The 20,118-nt window shown below is 42.6% G+C and overlaps 2 protein-coding genes across 2 annotated transcripts; both read left to right on the forward strand.

Moving 5' to 3' along the window:
- The first annotated feature begins 676 nt into the window (after window positions 1–676).
- On the forward strand, window positions 677–7,205 carry LOC121344750 (cytosolic 5'-nucleotidase 1B-like). Its single transcript, XM_041420982.1, has 6 exons — window positions 677–927; window positions 1,034–1,201; window positions 3,738–3,867; window positions 4,344–4,466; window positions 5,136–5,320; window positions 6,322–7,205. Exons 1-6 carry the CDS (start codon window positions 796–798, stop codon window positions 6,658–6,660), a joined length of 1,077 nt encoding a protein of 358 aa, XP_041276916.1. The 5' UTR covers window positions 677–795; the 3' UTR covers window positions 6,661–7,205.
- A 4,676-nt stretch (window positions 7,206–11,881) lies between these two features.
- Window positions 11,882–16,909, forward strand: RDH14 (retinol dehydrogenase 14). Its single transcript, XM_041420994.1, has 2 exons — window positions 11,882–12,244; window positions 15,430–16,909. Exons 1-2 carry the CDS (start codon window positions 11,897–11,899, stop codon window positions 16,045–16,047), a joined length of 966 nt encoding a protein of 321 aa, XP_041276928.1. The 5' UTR covers window positions 11,882–11,896; the 3' UTR covers window positions 16,048–16,909.
- Window positions 16,910–20,118: the final 3,209 nt, after the last annotated feature.

Below are 20,118 nucleotides of genomic sequence, written 5' to 3' on the forward strand. Positions count from 1 at the left end.
ACATGCTATGACATAGATATCACTATGGGTCTGTTGTGCCATATCCTGTACTGGCTTAGGAGAAAATCCGATTCCTTCTTCACTTTCTACTCTCTCCTGTAGCTTATCAGTGTGGAAACCTTTGCTGTGGTTCAGACAGTGATCAGCAGAGGCAGACACGACCATTTCAGACAGCTGTATTAAATGCTGCATAGCTCTGTGTGGGACTCTGGATTTTAGGACCACTCCAACCTCATGCCAGAATAACAGTTTTTGTGGGTGTGAACACACTCTCAGCAACACTGCCCAAATTGCTGTTTCCTGAAGGTATTTTCTATGTGGCATAAAGGACCCAAGGCCACAGACATCGACCCCATTTTGATTGCTAAAACATATTATATAAGATCTCCTGGGAACTTGTTGCAGTTAACGTTAAATCAATTAAGCCATTGCAGTTAAATAATACATATCTAACACTGAGGGCTGCCGGCTGCTGCGGAGGGCAGTGGCCGCAGTCAGCGCCTGCTGAAGGAGCCGCCACAGGTGCCGTGAGGGCCCCGCGCACCCCACGAACCCGCCATGAGGGGGGACATTGCGGGCGGGCTGCGCCTCGCGGTGTGAGGGGCGGGGGGGTCGCCGGAGCCAGGTCCGGGACTGCTCCGCTCCGGGGGAGGGCCGGACCACTCCGGGCCGCGTCTCCGGGCTCGCACAGCGCCAGGGAGAGGCAGCGCCGGTGCCTTCCCCGCCTGGCCAGGGCGGGGCAGGGGGGCGGCCGCTTCCCGGTCGCTCGCTAGGGCCCGGGCCGTGCCAGGAACCATGAGCGGCTCCGGCCCGGAGGGGCCGCAGCCCAGCCAGACGGCGGAGGAGGACCGGCAGAAGGAGGCCGAGCAGGACTGGGCGGCGGCCAAGGCTTTCTACGACAATCTGGTTACTCAGAGGCCCCGGCCGGTGAGTGCGGGCGGGCCGGGGGTGCGGAGCTCGGGGGCCCGGGGGGAGGCTGGGGGCCCGGGGGCTGAGGGCCGCGGGCCGGCGCTACCCTGCGCTCGCTCCGCAGCCCAAGCCCCAGAACGCCATCACGGTGGCCGTGTCCTCCCGAGCACTCTTCAACCTGGTGGAGGAGCAGCGGATCTACGAAGAGCAGGGCGTGGAGAAGTACGTGGAGTACCAGCAGCAGAACGAGAACATCATCCTCAAACCCGGACCAGCGTTCTACTTCGTCAAGGTAGCCAGGAGGCGGGCGGGAGAGGGTGTGGGGTGCGGCGGGGCGCGGTGGATGCTGCGAGGCCAAATTTCGGGAAGAGGAAGAGCTCGAAGCCTCCTTCAGCAGAGATAATCCTGCCTCGGGGAGATGCTTTCGGGAGTTGTTCTCCCATCGCCGAGCTCGTCGCGGCGGGACAGCCCGGGAGCACTCCCCGCATCTCTCTGCGCTCCCTGGCCCCGCGGCCACCGCTTCTCTCCCCTCTCCCATTCCCTCTCCTCCTCTTCTGTCCTCTCCTCCCGCCGGCTCTAATGCCGAACGCCTGCGGTAGAGCACGTACTGCTCGCGTCACCGGGACCGGAGTGGTACTCCCAGCATCCCGGTTTGTATCCCGGCTCACAGCACCACGTCCCGGGTGTGCGTAAGGAGCAACCTGCTTTTTCTGCTGGACGTGGGGTGTATGACGCACCTTTCCTTTTAAGACCATTTCAGTCAAGATAAGCCCCATATTTTTTTTGTTTAAGTTTGTGACAACCTCCTCCTCCTCCCCAAAACCACCCAAAACAAAGCAAATAAACCAACTCACTTCCTCTCCCCACCTCCAAAAAAAAAAAAAAAAAAAAAAAACCACAAAGAACCAACATAAAAACCAAACCCAAACAGTGTTGATTTTAATTTATTTTGGTCAGCTTTAGTTTTTCCTTGTTTTTGTTGTCACCCTTGTTTGAAATTGTTCTTGAGGACCAGCAAAAGAAATGGACTCCCTACTTCTGAGTCAGGGTTTAAGAAGAGCTGAAATGGAATATTCTGCTTTCATTGCACAAGGAAAGAGAAATAACCAAGAAAAACACCCTGCAGAATGGAAAGCAAGTGAAATTACAGAAAAGTCAAAAAACCTGAAAATATGTATGTTTTTGAAGAGCACAGGTTTTAGTAGGACTGTCGTGAAAAACACTGTCTACAGAGTTAATTTTATGTCCATTGAGAACTGTTTGCTGAGCTTTACCCCAACAATTTTAGAAAATTAATGAAATCATAATCAGAAATCATACTTGCTGACATCAGGATTGTGGCAGAACATTTCAGGTTTTAAAAGCAGATTTTCTTTACTTCAGTTTTGTTCTTCATTACTAACTTTATGAACACACACAGTGGAAAAAATACTTATGTCAATACCCATGCTGCTGTAAATATAACATAGCTATTAGTAGCATTAATGGCACAAGCACTGTAAAGGTGTTTCTAACATAAAAGTGTGGCCATAAAATAATTCACAATGTACACCAGTGAGGGCAGACTGACTTGGGAATTTATTGTATCTTTTCCTGTATGTAGCAGCCCTGCTAGCACAGTCAGTTTTTAAGATCAGAGTTCAGTGTCAAAATTACTTAGAGTATAAGCACAATTTGACTCTGTAACTGCTCATACTTTGGAAATCAGAGCTGTTAGCTATGCCCAGATAAATGCACCTTGATCTCTGTTCCCTTCTGATATGCTGTTTTTGTTTGAATTCTTTATGTTGCTTAGTCACAGGAATCATTAAGCTAGAGAACTGTGTCTGTGTTGAGTCATCCCTTCTACTTGGAGACAAAGCAAAAAATGTACTTTTTTTTTTTTTATTCCCTTATGGAAATGTTTAAGATACTAACTTAAAAGTATTATATCTCATGCTTGTAGGGCTGAAGATTTGTAATCACAGGCCAGGGTGTCCTTACACTGCAAAGTAGAAAGACACTGGACAAAAAATTGAATCCCTTTCTCCTAATAATTTAAGAAATTGCCTGTGTAGTATAGTCTTAACAATAGAAGTGAGTTATGACCACATACTAAGATTTTTTTCTAGGCCTTATACCAGGCTCTAACTTGGAATTTTCCTAAGCACAGTTCCACAATAACATAGCTTTTTACAGTGAGATTTCCAGAATTTATTTATGAAATCTGTGTTTTAGTTCTGAACAACTGGCCTGACTTTTTAAAGCACCTTAATAAAAATCACTCTAGCTTGCATTCATTTGATGATTTATTATTGATTTTGTTGCTGTAATCCCAAAGAATTCCATTCAAGGGTCAAGAGGAAGTTCTAAATAGGAGAACAGATGGATACAGAGAGGGATGAGCAGATGAAAGGTCAGGAAAATAAGAATACCAGACTGTGGGTATAACATGTTGGCCAATTATCTTTTAAGAGATCTCAAATCAAAATCTGTCTCATTCATTGCTGCAATTAGAAACTCTCAAGATAATCATGCTGACAGGATGTGATTTTGTACTCATTACTTAAGGATGGTCTTTGACACCTGATGACCTGAACTGTTAGTGAATCAGCAAAAGTAAATTCCATAGCTCAAAAAAAAAAAAATTTACTTCTTGCTGCCTTTCAAATGAACCCAGTCAAATGGTTGCTGGGGGCTGCAAACAAGCAGAAAGGAGTAAAAGAAGTTCAGCAAGTTAAACTATCAGGTACTTTACACCCTCCTTCAAGACAATCCTATCACTAAAACTACAGTGACTAAGAAAGGAGGCACACTCCACTGCTGACTTCCACGTTTTCAATCTGCAGGCGCTGGAGCACGTCAATGCCCGGCTTCTCCAGCTGTACCCTGATGACGAAGAACGGTTTGATATTGTCCTGATGACTAATAACCATGCCCAGGTGGGAGTGAGGCTCATAAACAGCATCAATCACTATGGTAAATAAAATAGTTACTGATGTGTAGAATTGCCAGCTGTTACATAATAATATGAATTAATTTTATTCTTCCTGTTCTGACTTTGGGAAAAACAGCTTCTTGGATATTTATTTTTGAGTGTCAGCATAAGTGAAATAGTATTAGACAGAATTTGATCCAGTGCTCTGGATTTGTCAGGTGTAAACCATAACTTCTGAGAAGTCCTTAAACTTTTTCATATTTGGTATCTATGCTCCCTATACATACATCTTCACAACAGTTACTCTGCTGTTGTAGAGAGAATTTTTTCCCTTAAATTCTCAATGAGGATGAGCTGATCAAACATTGTAATTGTTTGAAGTTGTGTAACTTGTTGAAATTACAATGAATGTATTTTTTTAAGTTGTTTAAGCTAGGCTAGTGTACCTCTTCATAGATTCCTTTTACAGGTTTGTAGTGTCAAGGCAGAGCCACACCTTGTACTGTTCTTTCTTTAGGCTTAACAATTGAACGTTTCTGTATGACGGGAGGAGAGAGCCCCATTGGTTACCTGACTGCGTACCTCACAAACCTGTACCTCTCAGCGGATTCTGACAAAGTGCAGGAAGCTATAGAAGCAGGTTTGAATTGACTTTCTTTTGCTATCTGTCGATATCTTTTGTTATCTGTTGAGCCTATTCAAAAATTATATACATTGTGTGTCTCACAGAAAGTAGTCCTGCTTCATCAAATGGAGAAAGTCACCACTTTGTGTGGTGCAAGCTTATCACTTACTTTTACTCAACCAAATAAAAGCTGTTAATATGGTTCTTCTTTGACCCTTCAGCCTGCTGATAGTGACAACTTAACCACTCTGCACCTTTGTCTCTCCCCTTCAAAAAGAAACAAGACTCCCACCTCTATTCAACATCTGTTTGAATAGCATCATCTTTTTGATACAACTTAAAAAAGCAACTTCTATGTCCCATTTTTGTTAAAAAGTAACAAATACTTTGATTGAGTGGTCTCCTCGGGATTTTCTGCTTTTCCCTCATTTGCAGCACGGCTTGGGAAGCAGTTTTATATAGTCTTATGTGAAAGTGGAAGGAAGCATGATCAAGAAGTTTTGGCAGTGGGACAGCTTCCATACATTTGTGTTATAGAACAGCCATCTCTAATTAGCTTTTGTGATCAGTTGTGCTCACCATATATAAGAGTCACGACCAATAAGTTGTTGGACCCAAACTGCTGATGGTTTCATGACTGACTTTGCAGGACATGCTAACTGAGGGTTTCTGATCTGTTTTCAGGCATTGCATCAGCTACGATGTTCACTGCTAACAAAGATGTCGTTTACTCAGATACACAGCTGAGGGTGGCTTTTGATGGGGATGCTGTTATCTTTTCTGATGAATCAGAACAGATTTTCAAAGAGCAAGGATTAGATAGATTTTTTGAACATGAACAGCAGAATGAAAATAAGCCTCTTGCACAGGTTTGTATTTCTTCAATTTCTTGTTTAAAGGGAGTTTCCAAAAGATCTGATGACTTTCATTGCTGCTGTATTTCTCCATTTCCCAGTGTGGATGTGTTCTTTGTGAAAGCTGATGCCCCTGTTTATTTCCTTCTTCGAAGATAATCTTTAAAATGTGTGTTTCACATAAAAGAGGCCACCATTGCAGTCCTTTTACCAGGCCATCATTGTAGTCCTCTCTCATTTCTCTGAGAGAACTGCATATATAAGACAGTGACTTACAGATGTCTTTTTATAATATCATTAGAAAAAGAAATGTTACTACTGATTTCCCTGATTTTTTTTTTTATCAGACTATAGGTAGTGTTAATTTCAAATACTGAGATATTCTGGTTATTAAAACAAGATAATATCTGCTTATTCCCAAGCAGAGCTATGCCATTTGTCTAAAAACGCAAATATTTTTACATTAGCTTAAACTGAAAGACCAATTCTGCTATTGTTAAAACAGTGTAAATTCAGAGTAAAAGCTTTATTTATGAAAGTACTGGACAGTGCAATTTCAACAAAACTGTCATGTGCTTCTATTAACTGCAGTGTAGTATAGTCATTAGTATGGGAAGAGTTCATTGACAGCTTTGTAATTAGGTCTTCTACTGTTTTTTGTGCAGAAAAAAAATTACACCTCATGTTTCATACCAAAAAGAGTTTCACGTTTTCAATGAACATTTTATTAAAGATAATAATTAAAAATTAATGTTGCAAGAGATCTTGTAAGCCTTAGATAGAATTATTTTTCCACTGATCCTACCATGTAGTGTTGTGGTTTTAACTTTTTGCTAATGTGTGAATTCCTACTAAGGGCGCAGACCCATTTGGAGATGTTACATAGAGAATTTGTGGAGGAGCACACCATTAGGAAAAGGAATTCTGTGTGTAACTGGCAGTTTGGAAGAAAGCAAAAGAATTATTTTGGAAACTGTGGGCATATACTAAATATGCTTCTGGTATTTCATACTCAGGGTCCTTTGAAGGGTTTTCTGGAAGACTTGGGGAAACTCCAGAAGAAGTTCTATGCAAAAAATGAACGATTAAATTGTCCTATCAGAACCTACCTGGTCACAGCCAGAAGTGCAGCGAGCTCTGGAGCCAGAGTGCTGAAGACTCTGCGTAGCTGGGGTCTGGAGATTGATGAGGCACTTTTCCTAGCAGGAGCACCTAAAGGACCAATCCTGGTGAAAATCCGCCCTCACATTTTCTTTGATGACCAGATGTTCCACATCGAAGGAGCACAGAAATTAGGTGCCATAGCTGCACATGTCCCCTATGGCATTGCTCAGAAATACCAAAAACCTACATGACTGGAGGGTGCCATTAAGGATAAGGTTCTTAACTCAGCCAGCCTCTGCTGTTCCAATAGTTGCATCTGAAAACCTCTACATTTCTGTATTGTGAGCACTGTGTCTAAAATTTAACTTTTGGCTAGAACAGCCTTTAAAGGAAGTATTTTTAACATTGGTAAGTTTTTAATAGAGTTATTTTAATATAATTCTTAAGGAGTTTAGACTTTTTTACCTGTCTGTATCTAACATTGTGGTTCTGATATTAGGAGATTTGTACTGTTTTTATAGCTTCAGACATATTCTGAGAGACAGAACAGTTATATTTTATGTAAAAAACTGTTGACAGGTTATTTATAAGAAAATTCATGCTGCAATGCTGGTTCTTGACAGTTATTTCTGAAGTTCTCAAAAGCACAGTTTACATGTAACTGTTTACCTGTTGGTTTGCTGGTTAAATATGTGTTCAATAGGTCTGTCACCACACAGTTTTGGCTTCTAGTAAAATATTAGTGCATTTGGTTGTGTTTGCACATATTTTTCTATATTGTTTTCTTATCTTAATAAAGCTGGCTTTACAGAACATTGTCATTTTTCTATGTAGAGGTTTTAGCATAATTTCCTAGGCACACTTTGTGTAATCAGAATGTTCCTGATGTTTGGAACCAGAAGTGACCACTTGCACTCTAATCTGAGAGCTAGAGGTCTCACCTTAACCCAACACAGTACACAGAGCTGGGTAGAAGTTTGAGATGCTGTGAGTATCTTGGCTGGGATGAAGGCTGAAGCTTTAGAGCACACCTTCATAATAGCAGATAATCTACCTGGAAATAATGCTGCTGATGGAACTACTTTCTTCTTAACTAGATTCCCTTAGGATTTACAACTGTTCTGTGATCTGGTCAACTCAGTTTGGCAACTTCTGATGAGTTTCCAGGGGACAGGTGCCTGTTGCTGCATGACTTCCTATGTACACCATAGGTCAATTCTCTCCCTTTTATACTACATTCCTGTATCTCATTGTTATCCATGTAACTAAGTGATATCCAAATGACACCACTAACACCTGTCAGGTGGTGTTTGTTCTCTTTCTCTCCCTAGTGGAACAGCTGTCCTGTTTTTTTTGGTTTTTTTTTTATTTATTGTTGTCATATATTCATACCAGAAGAGACAAAACCAAAAGAATGTGCTTTGCAGTGGCAGTAGAAATGGTGAATCAAGCTTGTCAGGATCTGTGGTTCCTGGGGGAATTCAGCCCAGAATCTCACATTGGCCTCTGAAAGTTTGGTCTCCTCTGTCCAGATGAACTGCCCTGTTATTATAGAAAGCTCCACTGCATCAATTATGGTTTCCCTCCCAGGAACATAGGCAATCATTTTAATGTTCTGGGTCCAAGCCACAAAGTTTGTTGGAAGCAAAGGCAAAAGCCTTGATCCTGCCTGAAACACAAATAGAGAAATGTTTTCAAGTGTTCACACCAGTATGTGATGTTGATGGGATGCACTGCAGATTTCTGGTGTACTTGGAGCTTTGTATGTGCTAAAGGCTTGGTGCCCAAAATGTATCACATTTCCCAGCCCAGCCAGGAGGTGAGGAAGACATGAATTAACTGAGGCCTGGTCATTGTCTGCCAGGATGGGATAGAGTTACCAAACGGAGATTATGAAAAATGTTATTAGCAGATGTTTTTATGTCAGAGATCAGAGTCCACAAGGAATTCAAAAATATTCCTTAGCTGTGGAATATAAATTGTGTGTATACCTTTACCACAAAAGCATGGCTGCAAATTTCAGAAAGAGCAGACCTGCCTTTTTGAAGCAGAGCATGTATTATCTGGTTTTCATCCCTGCATTGTTACAGCTGTAGAGGTTGGGTGCAGGAAATAAAACTGGCATCTGACTTTCACTGAACAATTGCATCTTGATAATGAAAAGGTTAATGGAATCCTTAATCCCTGTAGGAGTGCAGAGGTGAGTCTCACACCTGACAGGGCAAGCATGAAAATCAGTGAAAAAATTGGAAGCTGAGTCATGTGGTCTATTATGTTTACCTTTATTTCCAATGAACCATCCATGTACAGCAAGAATGAAACCTACTGGCCTTGACACTGGAGCTTCCAAGTATTTTTTTGATCTGTGCAACACAGTACTAGGGGACTCCCTCTTGCAGTATCCTCCTGACAGCACTAAGGCACGTGTAAAAAAACTTCACAAATCTACACAGCAGAATTTACATTCTCAATCACAGAATTCAAATTGACATTAAAGTTCAGAAGCTGATGTTAAGGCCCATAATCACTTTTCCTGAATTAGTTGAGCAAAATGCCCTTACATGTTTCAGATCATACACTGTCTTTAATTGTCAGGCAACTGTCCCCAGGCTCGATGGCTGCTTCTCTGCATATCCAGCTGGCAGCATGGTGAGGGAGTGGAGCCTACCAGTTCATGCAAGTACCTTCCAGATTAATCTGGATGTTTGGGGAGAATCAGCTTGCCAAGCAGCCTCTGCCTATTAAAATTATTTTCTTCTGCTCCAAGGCACAGCTTGGCTAGTGGACCGAAATAATCTTTTTCAAGAAAATTCTGTGAAGTGGGGTGGGAGCTGAGGGAAAGGGCTTTCTATTTTTGTAGACATAGAAGAGAATTGTCTCTTAATAGCATTCCAATCCACAAAACAAAACAAACAAGCAAACATCAACAGCCATAAAACTCAACAAAAAATGTCTTGCTTCTCACGCTTATCGGGCTACCGTGAGTTTGTGCCCTCATAACCCTAAGCCAGTCACAGCTAAAACAACAGAAATATTTTTCAGTAGCGGAATAGAGAGAACTGTCCTTTATCAGCCTGTTTACAACACTGGAAGACAGACTCATGAAAAGGAAATGGTCATCCTAGACAAAATCTGGAGGAGGATTAGTAATAACACAGATGAATTGTGTGGAAACAGAACTCCATCAGGGAAACCCACTTCTTGTTCCCTTAGTTTCCATGTTCCTGCACCACATAAAGTCCAGGAAAGACAATAAGACAAATGGGAATGTCTCCAACTGCTACCAATCCCTGTGGAGAAAAATGTTATAAATAGGTTTCTGAAGGTGTCTTCAGATTTTTGTTTTACAGAACATATTCTCAGAGTGTGCTAGATATTTCCCACCAGTTACCAAGACATTATAAACACATGTTCCCAGTTCCTTCCCATCTTTAAGACACCCTTTTAATTTCCAGGCTAGCATGTCATCTGGAGGAGCCAAAATATAAAGTATTTCAGATCAAAAAATTGGAGATGGTCATCATCACATGTCTTCCAACATGTGTTTTGGACGGCGCTCTGTTCTGAGGATGTGAGGTTCAGAGGGCTCCTACATTCTGAGGGGGATCCTCAGGTACCCCCTCATGCTCCTCTGCTGGATCCTGTATCCTGCACTGGCCTGCAGTATTGCTAAACACAACCTTGAGTGCAATAGAGGGGTACAGAAATCTGTGGAGCAGGTCAATGTCAGAAGAAATAATTTCCAGTTATCATCCTCAGTATGATCTGGGACCAAGATCTGGGTGCACACATCATTCCTGCCTACATGAGCAGCTTCTGGTCACCACGAGCTCCTGAGCACAATGCTCCTTTCACTGAAGGCTGGACTGACATTGACAAATACAGGCAGCCCCCTCGAAGCAGTGCCCTCTCCAGCACATCTGCAGCCTTCTAAGTAAGGGCATCAGAGATGACTGAAGAGTCCTCACAGCAAGAATAGCAGATTCTTTAGCTCCCACCAGGATGATTTCTTACAGAACAAATCTGTTCCTCTAACAGGGCATTTCCTGGTTCTCCTATTTTGACATCTCTTTGGCAACTACTCTTCCTTCCTCACGGTCCTTGACTGGGCGTGGCTGCAACGCCTTCCAGTACATGTTTACTAAGAGAAGAACATATGGAAGAATACCCCAACATGGTTCTTACACCACATTAACGATGTAAAAATTCACATTTCATACACAGATGCTATACCCTGGCTAAAATACCCTTTGGTGTAACCGTGAGGCTCACAATGGAGTGAAGGGCCAAGAATGAAGAAAGTGTTTTCTGTAGTGAAAACAAAGACAGAAGAGGTTTGTCAACAAATCTAGAGTGTTTAGATGTCGTGCTGCCTATACAGCCCTTAAACAGCCTGAGAAGTGCGAGGGACAGTCAGAAAAGACATGGTAAGGATACTTCCAGAAGAATCTGCTATTTCTGCTGCTGTAACATGAGCTGAGGTCAGCCTCAGAACTGACTGCAGCCATGTGACAGCCTGCAGGTAGCACCAACATGTGGCAGTTAAGGGGAGCTTGTTATTGCAAATGGTTGTCATGTCCAGACAAGCCACAAGAAACCTGATTAAAGGCTCATGGGTTGCCTCTTGGGTTTCTTAGTCATTTCCCCAAAGGTGCCAGGTCCTGACTCAGGACAGACATGCTCCTTATCAGCCAAGACAGGCTTGTTTCTTATCTCCCTGTATTCTCCTGCTTCCTGGCCTCTAGTTCCTCACATACTCTCCTATTCTATGTTGTTCTGTCCTCTTTGACTCTTATTCCTAAATCTGCACTGAACTCCAGTACTGTGGTTTTGGGGTAGTTTTTTTGGAGTTTGTTTGCTTGTTTCTTTGGTCATTTGGGGGGGTTTTTTGTTGTTGTTTTTGGGGTTTGTTTTTTTTGGTTTTTTTGTTTTTTTTTTTGTTTTTTTGTTTTATTTTGTTTTAACCTACCTTGCTCTTGATCAAAATTTGGTTACCGTTTAATTCTCTCTCTGTACATTTCTACTACTGACTCTTCCATGGCTAGGGTGAAAAGGACTTTGAGTGGGTGAACTGCAGTGGCACTCCTGCCTCCCTGAACGGGTTCATGATGCCCTGGCTGGGATCATCAGGGTCTGGGATTAGTAACAGTCTAGAAACATGACATGAAGTCGATGGCTGAAAACAGATTTTGGGTTAAGGATGCAAAGCAAAGCTGGCAGAGCTGAGAGGCCGCCCAAGAGCTCCAGTACCAACAATTACAGAAAGAGGTTCAATCAGCCCCCAACCTGCGCTGACACTCGGACCCTACACTTGCCCCCGCCAAACCCCATTCTCTCCGCCCAAGTCCCCAGCCTGGGGCGGTCCGAGGAAGGGCAGCCGAGCCCTCAGGCGCCGCAGCCCCGCCCGGCCGCGGGCAGCGCGCAGGCTCCCGAGCCGCCCGGGACCACAAGCCCCAGCAGGCCCCGCGCGGCCCGGCCAGGCCCAGCATGGCCGCGGCGCTGCCGGCGCTGGCGCTGGGCGCGGGACTGCTGGTTGCCGCCTGGCGCTGGCTGCGGGGCGCGGCGCGGCCCGGGCGCGGGGGCTCCATGCGGGGCAAAACCGTCATCATCACCGGCGCCAACAGCGGGCTGGGCCGGGCGGCGGCGGCCGAGCTGCTGCGGATGCGGGCCCGCGTCATCATGGGCTGCCGCGACCGGGCGCGGGCCGAGCGGGCGGCCCGCGAGATCCGGGCCGAGGTGGGCGAGCGGGAGGACGGCGGGGGCGAGCTGGTGGTCCGCGAGCTGGACCTGGCCTCGCTGCGCTCCGTGCGCGCCTTCTGCCACCGCGTCCTGCAGGTACGGGCCCGCGGGTCCCGCCCCGGAGCGGGCACGGCAGGCGCGGGCTGGGCGGTGCTGGGTGGCGGCCTCTGGGCTCCGCGGTGGTGCCCGCGTTCCCCTGTGGGTGGGACGAGGCAGTCCCTGCTGCCAGCAGCGCGCTCGGAGACTGGAAAAGTCGCTGAGGTCACCGCAGGGTGAAGAGCATGTAAGCAAACTGACCGTGAATTAGCTCCTGGAAGCATGAACTTCGTGATAGTTTGGTCTGTTTTGGTTTAAAATATTCTAGATCTTCTCTGTTCTGGAAACGAAATGCTTGTTTCTGTGTGAGGTAAATGATTTTTCTTCCTTTCTCTCTGAATTAACTAGCTTGACCTTTGTTGGTTTCAATTAGTGTTACAGCTCAGCTTTGCCACCAGAAAAATAAGTTGCCAAGTGTACTGCTGACATGCTCCAGACATCCTTCTGCTGCCTCCTTAGGTTGTAAACCCACAAGGATTTAAATCTCTCACCCACCACCAGCAGAATCTATTCAATAGACATTTTTGAATATATGCAGTTTTTGCAGATTCCCTGAAAACCTGAGTTTAAGGAGGATGGGAACATCCAGTTGCTTTGCCTGACAGAAATGCCGCTAGATTTGTAGAGCAGAGGGAAGCACTGCTGGAGGCATTATTTCATTCCTACCAAAAGCATCTGTTGGGACTTTGATCTCACCACATCTAGCTACTCAAGTCAGGAGACATGAAGTCATGGGAAGCCAGGCTTAATAAGTTCTGCTGCTCAGGGATTTGTTAAGTACTTAAAAGATGCTCAGACCCTGTTGTAAGAGGGGAAGAAAACAGGGACTATAAGTGTCAAGTTCTAAGTTCTCTAGTGGGACACTTTGTAGTCTGTGTAAATATATATATATATATATATGTATATATATATATATGTATATATATATGAATCCAGTGATAAGGTCTAATGTTGTTCCAGTGCTGTGGGAAAACCCGCATACAAAGGAAAGAATATAAAATTGGTGTAATAAGCACACAGCAAAGAAAGAGACATACTGTTTAATTTTTAGGAATTGCATCTTTATTGTACAAAATATCAGAGTGGCTCTTAAGAGAGTATGCTCTCTTCAGAGTATTACTGATGCCTGCATTATAACTTGAATGACAAGAGATGCAAGCTTAAGAGATACTTTCAAGAACTTTTCCGCCCAAGTTTATGTTATTTACCTTCCCTATTTTTGAGTCCTATTTGGAGCTGTTATTTTGGGGGTTCTTGTGTTGGTTTTTTTTTTTTTTTTTTTTTATATAAAGAAGACATAAACATTGACAGGATGGAGAGACAGTGCCCTCCCGTTGCTTAGCCTTATTTGTGGGAGCTTTACTTTGCATGACTGAAAGTGATTATATCTCTCACTCGTTAGTCTCACTGAAAAAAAAAAAAAGACTGAGATGTTGGAGAGTTCCATGGGAAAATGGAGGAAGTGAAGGTGAGCTTAGAGGCTGCATCTCTCAGTGATGAATATTACTGCCCATCAAAGCAATGTTTTGTGCACTCTGCTGCCCTTGGTTGTAGTAGCTGCCTTCTTGGCATTGATCACATACCTCTAGGTTATTACATGTAGGAATTTCACAGAGTAGCACATGTGGAGGTCTTGCTTCTTGAAGTGTTAAGTCTTGCAAAATAAATCCTCCAGACAGATGTTTTTCTCTAAAGAAAAAAGAAGGATCACTTCAGTGAGCAGATCTGCAGTCACTACTTCTTCACTCCTGTCCTGGTTTAGTGATAGTGACAGACCATGGTGTCCCTTTGAGTGAAGAGGAGAAGTGAGTTTGATGTTCTTTGGATCATGTCTTTGGGACCCAGTTATATGAAACACTGAGCAGCCACAAGTTTCACAGAAATCAGTCTGAGATTGAAGTACTTGAAGTTTTGAGTGATCAGATGCCAGCACCTTTTACTGAATGCCAAATGCAGATTTGGGGTTTGCTCTTTGTATCTTTGCTGCTAATGGCAGTGAATTAAAAGGGAAATGGTGCAGAATTCATTTATGAGGTTCTCTATTTTTATCATCAAAATGGTCCAAGATTGTCTTGGCTTGTCTTCCAGTCCCTGCATTGGTTTTAAAGAATTAAAGGCAAAGAAAACTCCCAGTGCTCTTAGAGAAAATGAATACCTTTGCCTCTGATTCATGCAAGCATAAATTGTGCTTTCACAGTCTTTTGTCAGAGGTGGGTAAGAGTGTTGAATTCAGAGCTTATTTATGCAGCTTACTTTAATTTGGTTTGTTGTTTTGTTGGTTTTTGTTTTGTTTTGTTTTTTAATTACATTTTTGGGTAAATTGGAGAGCTCTTAATTTTTGAGTGGATTCTGGAGCATGAAGTGCACGATGCCTACATCTAAATTATCAGTGCCATCTCTCTGTTAATTACTTATATTTTCTGCTGTTAATTACTTATATTTTCTGATCCCAGAGAGTGTAACATATGTCCTTGGGTCTGATTTTTACTAACCTGAACCAAAATAGTGATCCATCAAATCTCATGTGCTGAGCACCTCACAGAGCCTCTGTGAGTCCTGCTCCATAGTTCTCACCCAGCAGCGGAGTGATGTGTACTGATTTTAAAGACAAGTTTAAAATCATGAAAACATTATTTGGCAGAGTTTTTCATCTCATCCCAGTGAGATGATGGGGCTGCAAGTGTAATGGCTCCTCCTCAGCTCTGAGGTTAGTTCCTTGTGCTAACACCTTGTGTTCCGTGTTTGTGTGTCTTTTGCATACTAGATCCCTCTGCTGTAGCAGAGATTTGCCATAAATTAATGTGTGTCCTCTTGCAGTGCAAAAGACAGGTTACTTTTTAAAGTGGAAAAAAATGCATCACAAAGATAATTTATCACCGAATAGAAAAAGCTGCTCTTGGAGAAGCCAGTAGTTGTGTTCTTTGCCTGCACTGGAAGTTGATACAGACCTGTTCTCAGGTACTTGCATCCTACCAGGGTCAAGTGCACAGTTTAATGGTAGTTCAACTTAAAGGTGGTTTTTTTTTTCCAGCAATGCTTTAAGAGAATGTCAGAAAGTTACAATTCAGAAAACTGGAAATGAAATTATTTCTTTTTTAACAATGCCCAATGAGAAATTGAAGCATAATAATGTTACACATGGGAGTTCTAAACCTGAATTATTTTTTTTTCTTTCCTCTTTAAAGGAAGAGTCAAGGCTGGATGTTCTGATAAATAATGCAGGGATATTCCAGTGTCCATACATGAAGACGGAGGATGGCTTTGAGATGCAATTTGGTGTGAACCACTTGGGCCACTTCTTGCTCACCAACCTTCTTCTGGGCCTCCTCAAAAATTCTGCCCCAAGCAGAATTGTTGTAGTGTCCTCAAAGCTTTACAAATATGGAGAGATCAACTTCGAAGACTTGAACAGTGAAATAAGCTACAATAAAAGCTTTTGTTACAGCCGAAGTAAACTGGCTAACATATTATTTGCCAGGGAGCTGGCCCGTCGGTTGGAAGGGACAGGAGTCACTGTCAACTCCCTTCATCCAGGGATTGTCAGAACAAATCTAGGCAGACATGTGAATATTCCTTTGCTGGCCAAACCTCTGTTCAACTTGGTGTCATGGGCTTTCTTCAAAACACCTCTGGAAGGAGCCCAGACATCTATTTATTTGGCCTCTTCTCCTGATGTCGAAGGCGTGTCAGGAAAGTATTTTGGAGACTGCAAAGAGGAAGAACTTCTGCCCAAAGCCATGGATGACTTGGTTGCAAGAAAATTGTGGGATATCAGTGAAGTGATGGTTGGCTTACTGAAGTAAGTGCCAGGGAGTGTCTGCAAAAAAGAATGCAGATAGCCATGCAGTGCATTTTGGCAGCAATGAAATTCTCACTTTAAATGCTGTGGGAATGCAGAATTTTGCTCACAAAGTATGACAGAAGAGAGTGATTTATTTTGGAACTATGACTTGAAATGAAAGACAATCTTCAAGAGACTCAGGCATTCAGAAGGATTCCAAATAAAATTTGTGGGTGTGAATATAATTTCTGGTTAAATCTGCTTAGAAACTTGTGTTTTACAAATAAAAATTAAGCAGAAGTGTGTTTTGCAATATATAAGCATATTTGTCAATACATGTCTTGCTGGACAACGCAGGGTACTGATGGTGAAACACTTCTGTAAAAAATTACTTGAAAATAAGTCTTAATAATAGTCATCTTTTTTTGAGCCATCACAATGACAAATGGAATTAAGAATTTTCCTGATATCTTGCACTGTAATTGTTGAGGTCTCTGAGTGCCTTTCAAAGGCTTGTCAGCCCCATGGTTCAGTGAACAAAATTGTTGAGCCATGCTCAGTTTTGCTGTGAAGCACAAAGTCAGCTATTTTATGATGTTGCTGCTGTTCAGTGTGTAACTTGGTTGTGCAAGTTGTATTTTTATTTCACATGTGTTGAACTTGCTGTTTCTTGAAACCTTGGGTTTCATTAAAAGGGTAGTTGCAAAATGTATAATGGTCTTGATAGGGCTTTGCATGGCATGAACTGTTGTATGACCTCATGCAAATTAGACCGAGAGAAGAAGCTTCTCAGTGTGTTTGTCTTGACTGATGGCACTTTACTCAGTAATGAGGTTCCATAAATGTCTCGTACAGCTGACTGAATATTCTTTAATAAAATCTTTTAAAAAGAAGATAGAGCATTCATTCTTTTATTGTGGGAGATCTATCAGAAACCAGTAACCTTGTTTCAAAGCAGAAGATGAACCCATGTGTTGGTTTAGGGAGCCTGTGCTGTGGAGCTGGTAGAAATAAAATGGGCTCCCATGAAATACGTGAGTATTGCGTGAGTCTGTACTGTTTTGGTTTTTTTTTTTAAATTCATATAACTTATGATTTCATATTGACATTTATGCCTTTTTGTTTTGGTCAACATTATTAAAAAGTTCTAGTAGTTAGGATATATAGTGTAAATATGAAAGAATGGTTTAGAGTGATCTATATTACTATTACTCAAAGGAAGGAGAATCAATAATAAATGATGTATTCAGTAGTTCCTTAGTTATAAATACATCAGTTCTGCACTTCAGGTGGTGACCTACTAAATTTTTAAAATCCCTTCTCTTATTATTTACTCGGACTCTCAGCATACTTTTGCACAGTGGACTTGATCTTGCCTTCCGATTCCCCAGCAAGAGTCTAAACTAGGTGATATGGGTGGGGCAAAAACAGCATTCCAGACAATCAGAAGGCAGAGCAGGTTTGTAAAATCCTGTAACAGGTTGAACTTTGCATTACTCACTCTAAGGCAAGGTGTAGAGGTGAATGTGTTGTCAGAGCACGCTGTATTAAACAAAGTTCTCTAAGTGATGCAGAGGGAGTTGTGCTACACACTTAAAGTCCTGCTTTGATCTTCAGTGATGCATTTCATATTTTAATTTTAAGCAGTAGTAAATGGCTGCAAGAGCACCTTTATCAGGCAGCTGAAGAATGAAGACTTCATTAACTTCTCTGTAGAGTTACAGAGAACTTGGGTTTGTGTTTCAATACTACTGTAGCAATTCTAAAGAAACACTACTGCATTGTTCCTCTGCTGAAATGTGTGTATGCCTTTTGCAAGGAAAGCCTTGGATGCAAAGGTGGGCAGTGGAGAGGATGATTATCCTCAAAATAACTGCAGTAAAGAGCTGCATGGAAACTGCCTGAAGAGCAGAGATATATGTAATTTTGAGACTGAATGACCTACGTAGGATGTGCCCTTGCCTTCAAAAGAGCAAAGGTGAATTCATAGTGAAACAGGAGATGCAGAATAAGTCCTAGTTGTATGCAACAGGCCATACTTCATACATCTACAATGTACTTACTTTTGTTGTTTTGAAACATTTTTGAAATAAGAGCCATTGTCAGGAAGGGATTACATTCCTGTAATTGTAACTAAATTATAGCCTCATTCCAGAGTAGACTAATCATTAATGGACTCTTAAGGGAGGATGAATATTACCTGAAAACAATTTGAAAGGATGGATTTTTTGGGGGGCTTACAGAAAGGTGGGCTTTTTTCAACATCTGAAATAAGTAAAATTTATCACTTTCAAGCTTGAATGTCATTTAACTGCTGTGGACTAGAAAGCTTTGATTACTCTCTTGAGGCTGCTGTGAACGTTTCTTTATGTGATACCTTTGTTATTCTGGTAGAATCCAGGAACTGGAGACCTCACACGTGAAAAGATCTACAAAAGCTAAGTGCAAAACCAAAGAGTCCTTATTCAACAAACAGTAATGCTGACTCAGTCTAGGTAAGAACCAAACATTTTGGCTAAGGAAGCATTCTCCTATTCTCCTCTCCTCTCCTCTCCTCTCCTCTCCCCCAGTAAACTCAGGTGTATGTGTATGATTTGAGGACTGTGGGCTGAATGTCTCCTCCTGGAGCAGGTTGTGCACAAAGAGAGGTTCAGCACGTTCACACTTGCCCCCAGTGTAGCAGTGCCTCTAGAATGATGTGGCAAGCTCTCTCTATTACTGTTGTATAAGCGATTTGTATCAAGAGCATGCAGATGAAAATGTTGTATTCCAGTTGCCTTCTTTCACCATCACCACCATTTGAGCACTCCTATCCTCAAACTTACTTCCTATGAAGAATTAAAGTTTTTAAAATAAGGGTGAAAGAGGAAGGCAGTGACCAGGGATATCAGGCAAAGCCCATGGAAATGCAGCTTTAATTGACAGGTATGGATACTGAAAACATTGCTGGCAAGTACATTACAGATATAGGAGTACAAATATCTAACCACCTGCAGATATGTAGATAGAGTTAAGAAAGCCACAGCTGAGTTTAAGATCCTGCTGAAGTTTCTGATAAACATAAATGTTAGAAGGCTTTTTTCAAACACAGAATGTACCTTCAGCTTTCTTAGGTAAATGGTTAGAATTTGAGTGTTGTTTTTTTGATTCCATGAGCAGCGTTGGGCCAGCACTCCATACCTGTGCCCAGGCGATTTGAAAACAGGCTGGGACATGTCTAGGGCACAGTGACTCCTGAGAACATATTCCCTGCCCTTCTGCTTTTCCCAGGGAAAGTGCCTCTGATAGCTGGGAGGTGGAGAGCCACAGCAGGGCTTAACTGTCTATTTGCAGACTTTCCCCAGTGAAGCTTTTGGCCAGTGTTAGCAGTGTATCCAAGTGGCCCCATTTCTCAGTGGTCACATTTTATATGGCAGCAACATTGCACACTAACTGCATTCTGAAAGGCTGGGATTAGCATTGGCATTTTGAGGGGTGGTGTGTTCTGTGTGTGTGTACAGACACATGTGTAGGTGCAATTTAATCAGTTTAAAAGACAGGAAGAGCTGTCAGTGAAGTACCAAGGAGCTGAGGTATATCAAGGAGAGTGGATTGTCAGCACAGGAGTGTCACCTGCCACTGTGCTGCTCTGGTACGTGGTGAGGCACTGGGCTGGGGACAAAGCGGTCAGGCTTGGGCTCAGTGTTGAGCTCAACTGCTTGAAGCCACATCCAGGTATACAGTCTCTGGAGAACACACAGAGCTAAGGGTAGGAAACATCTCTGTGTAATAGTCAAGAGAAACAGACTTCAAATATCTTAACGAGAGCATTTTCTAACTGTTTCAATATAATTGATTCACCTTTGGCTGTGGTGCTTTTGAAAGTACCTGTAATAACCAACTTCCCTTATGGACAGACCAAGAATTTAAGAAAGAAAAATTGAAAACATTACTTTTTTTTTTTTTAGCTTCTTTATTTTGATTCTAAATTGCAGGCCCTAGCTATCAGCCAGGTCTCCCTGCACACATGTATGTGTTATAGCTGAGGTTTCTGCAAGCAAACTAAATTGAAATTGCATGTATTCATTTTATATGCTCCATCTGTTTAAGCCAA

Source organism: Onychostruthus taczanowskii, unplaced genomic scaffold, assembly GCF_017590055.1.
Source record: "Onychostruthus taczanowskii isolate IOZ18803 unplaced genomic scaffold, ASM1759005v1 scaffold11, whole genome shotgun sequence".
NCBI classification, from domain to species: domain Eukaryota; kingdom Metazoa; phylum Chordata; class Aves; order Passeriformes; family Passeridae; genus Onychostruthus; species Onychostruthus taczanowskii.

Excerpts from the sequence above, each read along its gene's own strand:
- RDH14 (XM_041420994.1), top strand. The coding sequence starts at position 11,897 with ATGGCCGCGGCGCTGCCGGCGCTGGCGCTGGGCGCGGGACTGCTGGTT. Across the intron at positions 12,245-15,429 it reads TCTGCCACCGCGTCCTGCAG|GAAGAGTCAAGGCTGGATGT; the intron begins GTACGGGCCCGC and ends TCCTCTTTAAAG.
- LOC121344750 (XM_041420982.1), top strand. The coding sequence starts at position 796 with ATGAGCGGCTCCGGCCCGGAGGGGCCGCAGCCCAGCCAGACGGCGGAG. Across the intron at positions 928-1,033 it reads TTACTCAGAGGCCCCGGCCG|CCCAAGCCCCAGAACGCCAT; the intron begins GTGAGTGCGGGC and ends CTCGCTCCGCAG. Across the intron at positions 3,868-4,343 it reads AAACAGCATCAATCACTATG|GCTTAACAATTGAACGTTTC; the intron begins GTAAATAAAATA and ends TTCTTTCTTTAG.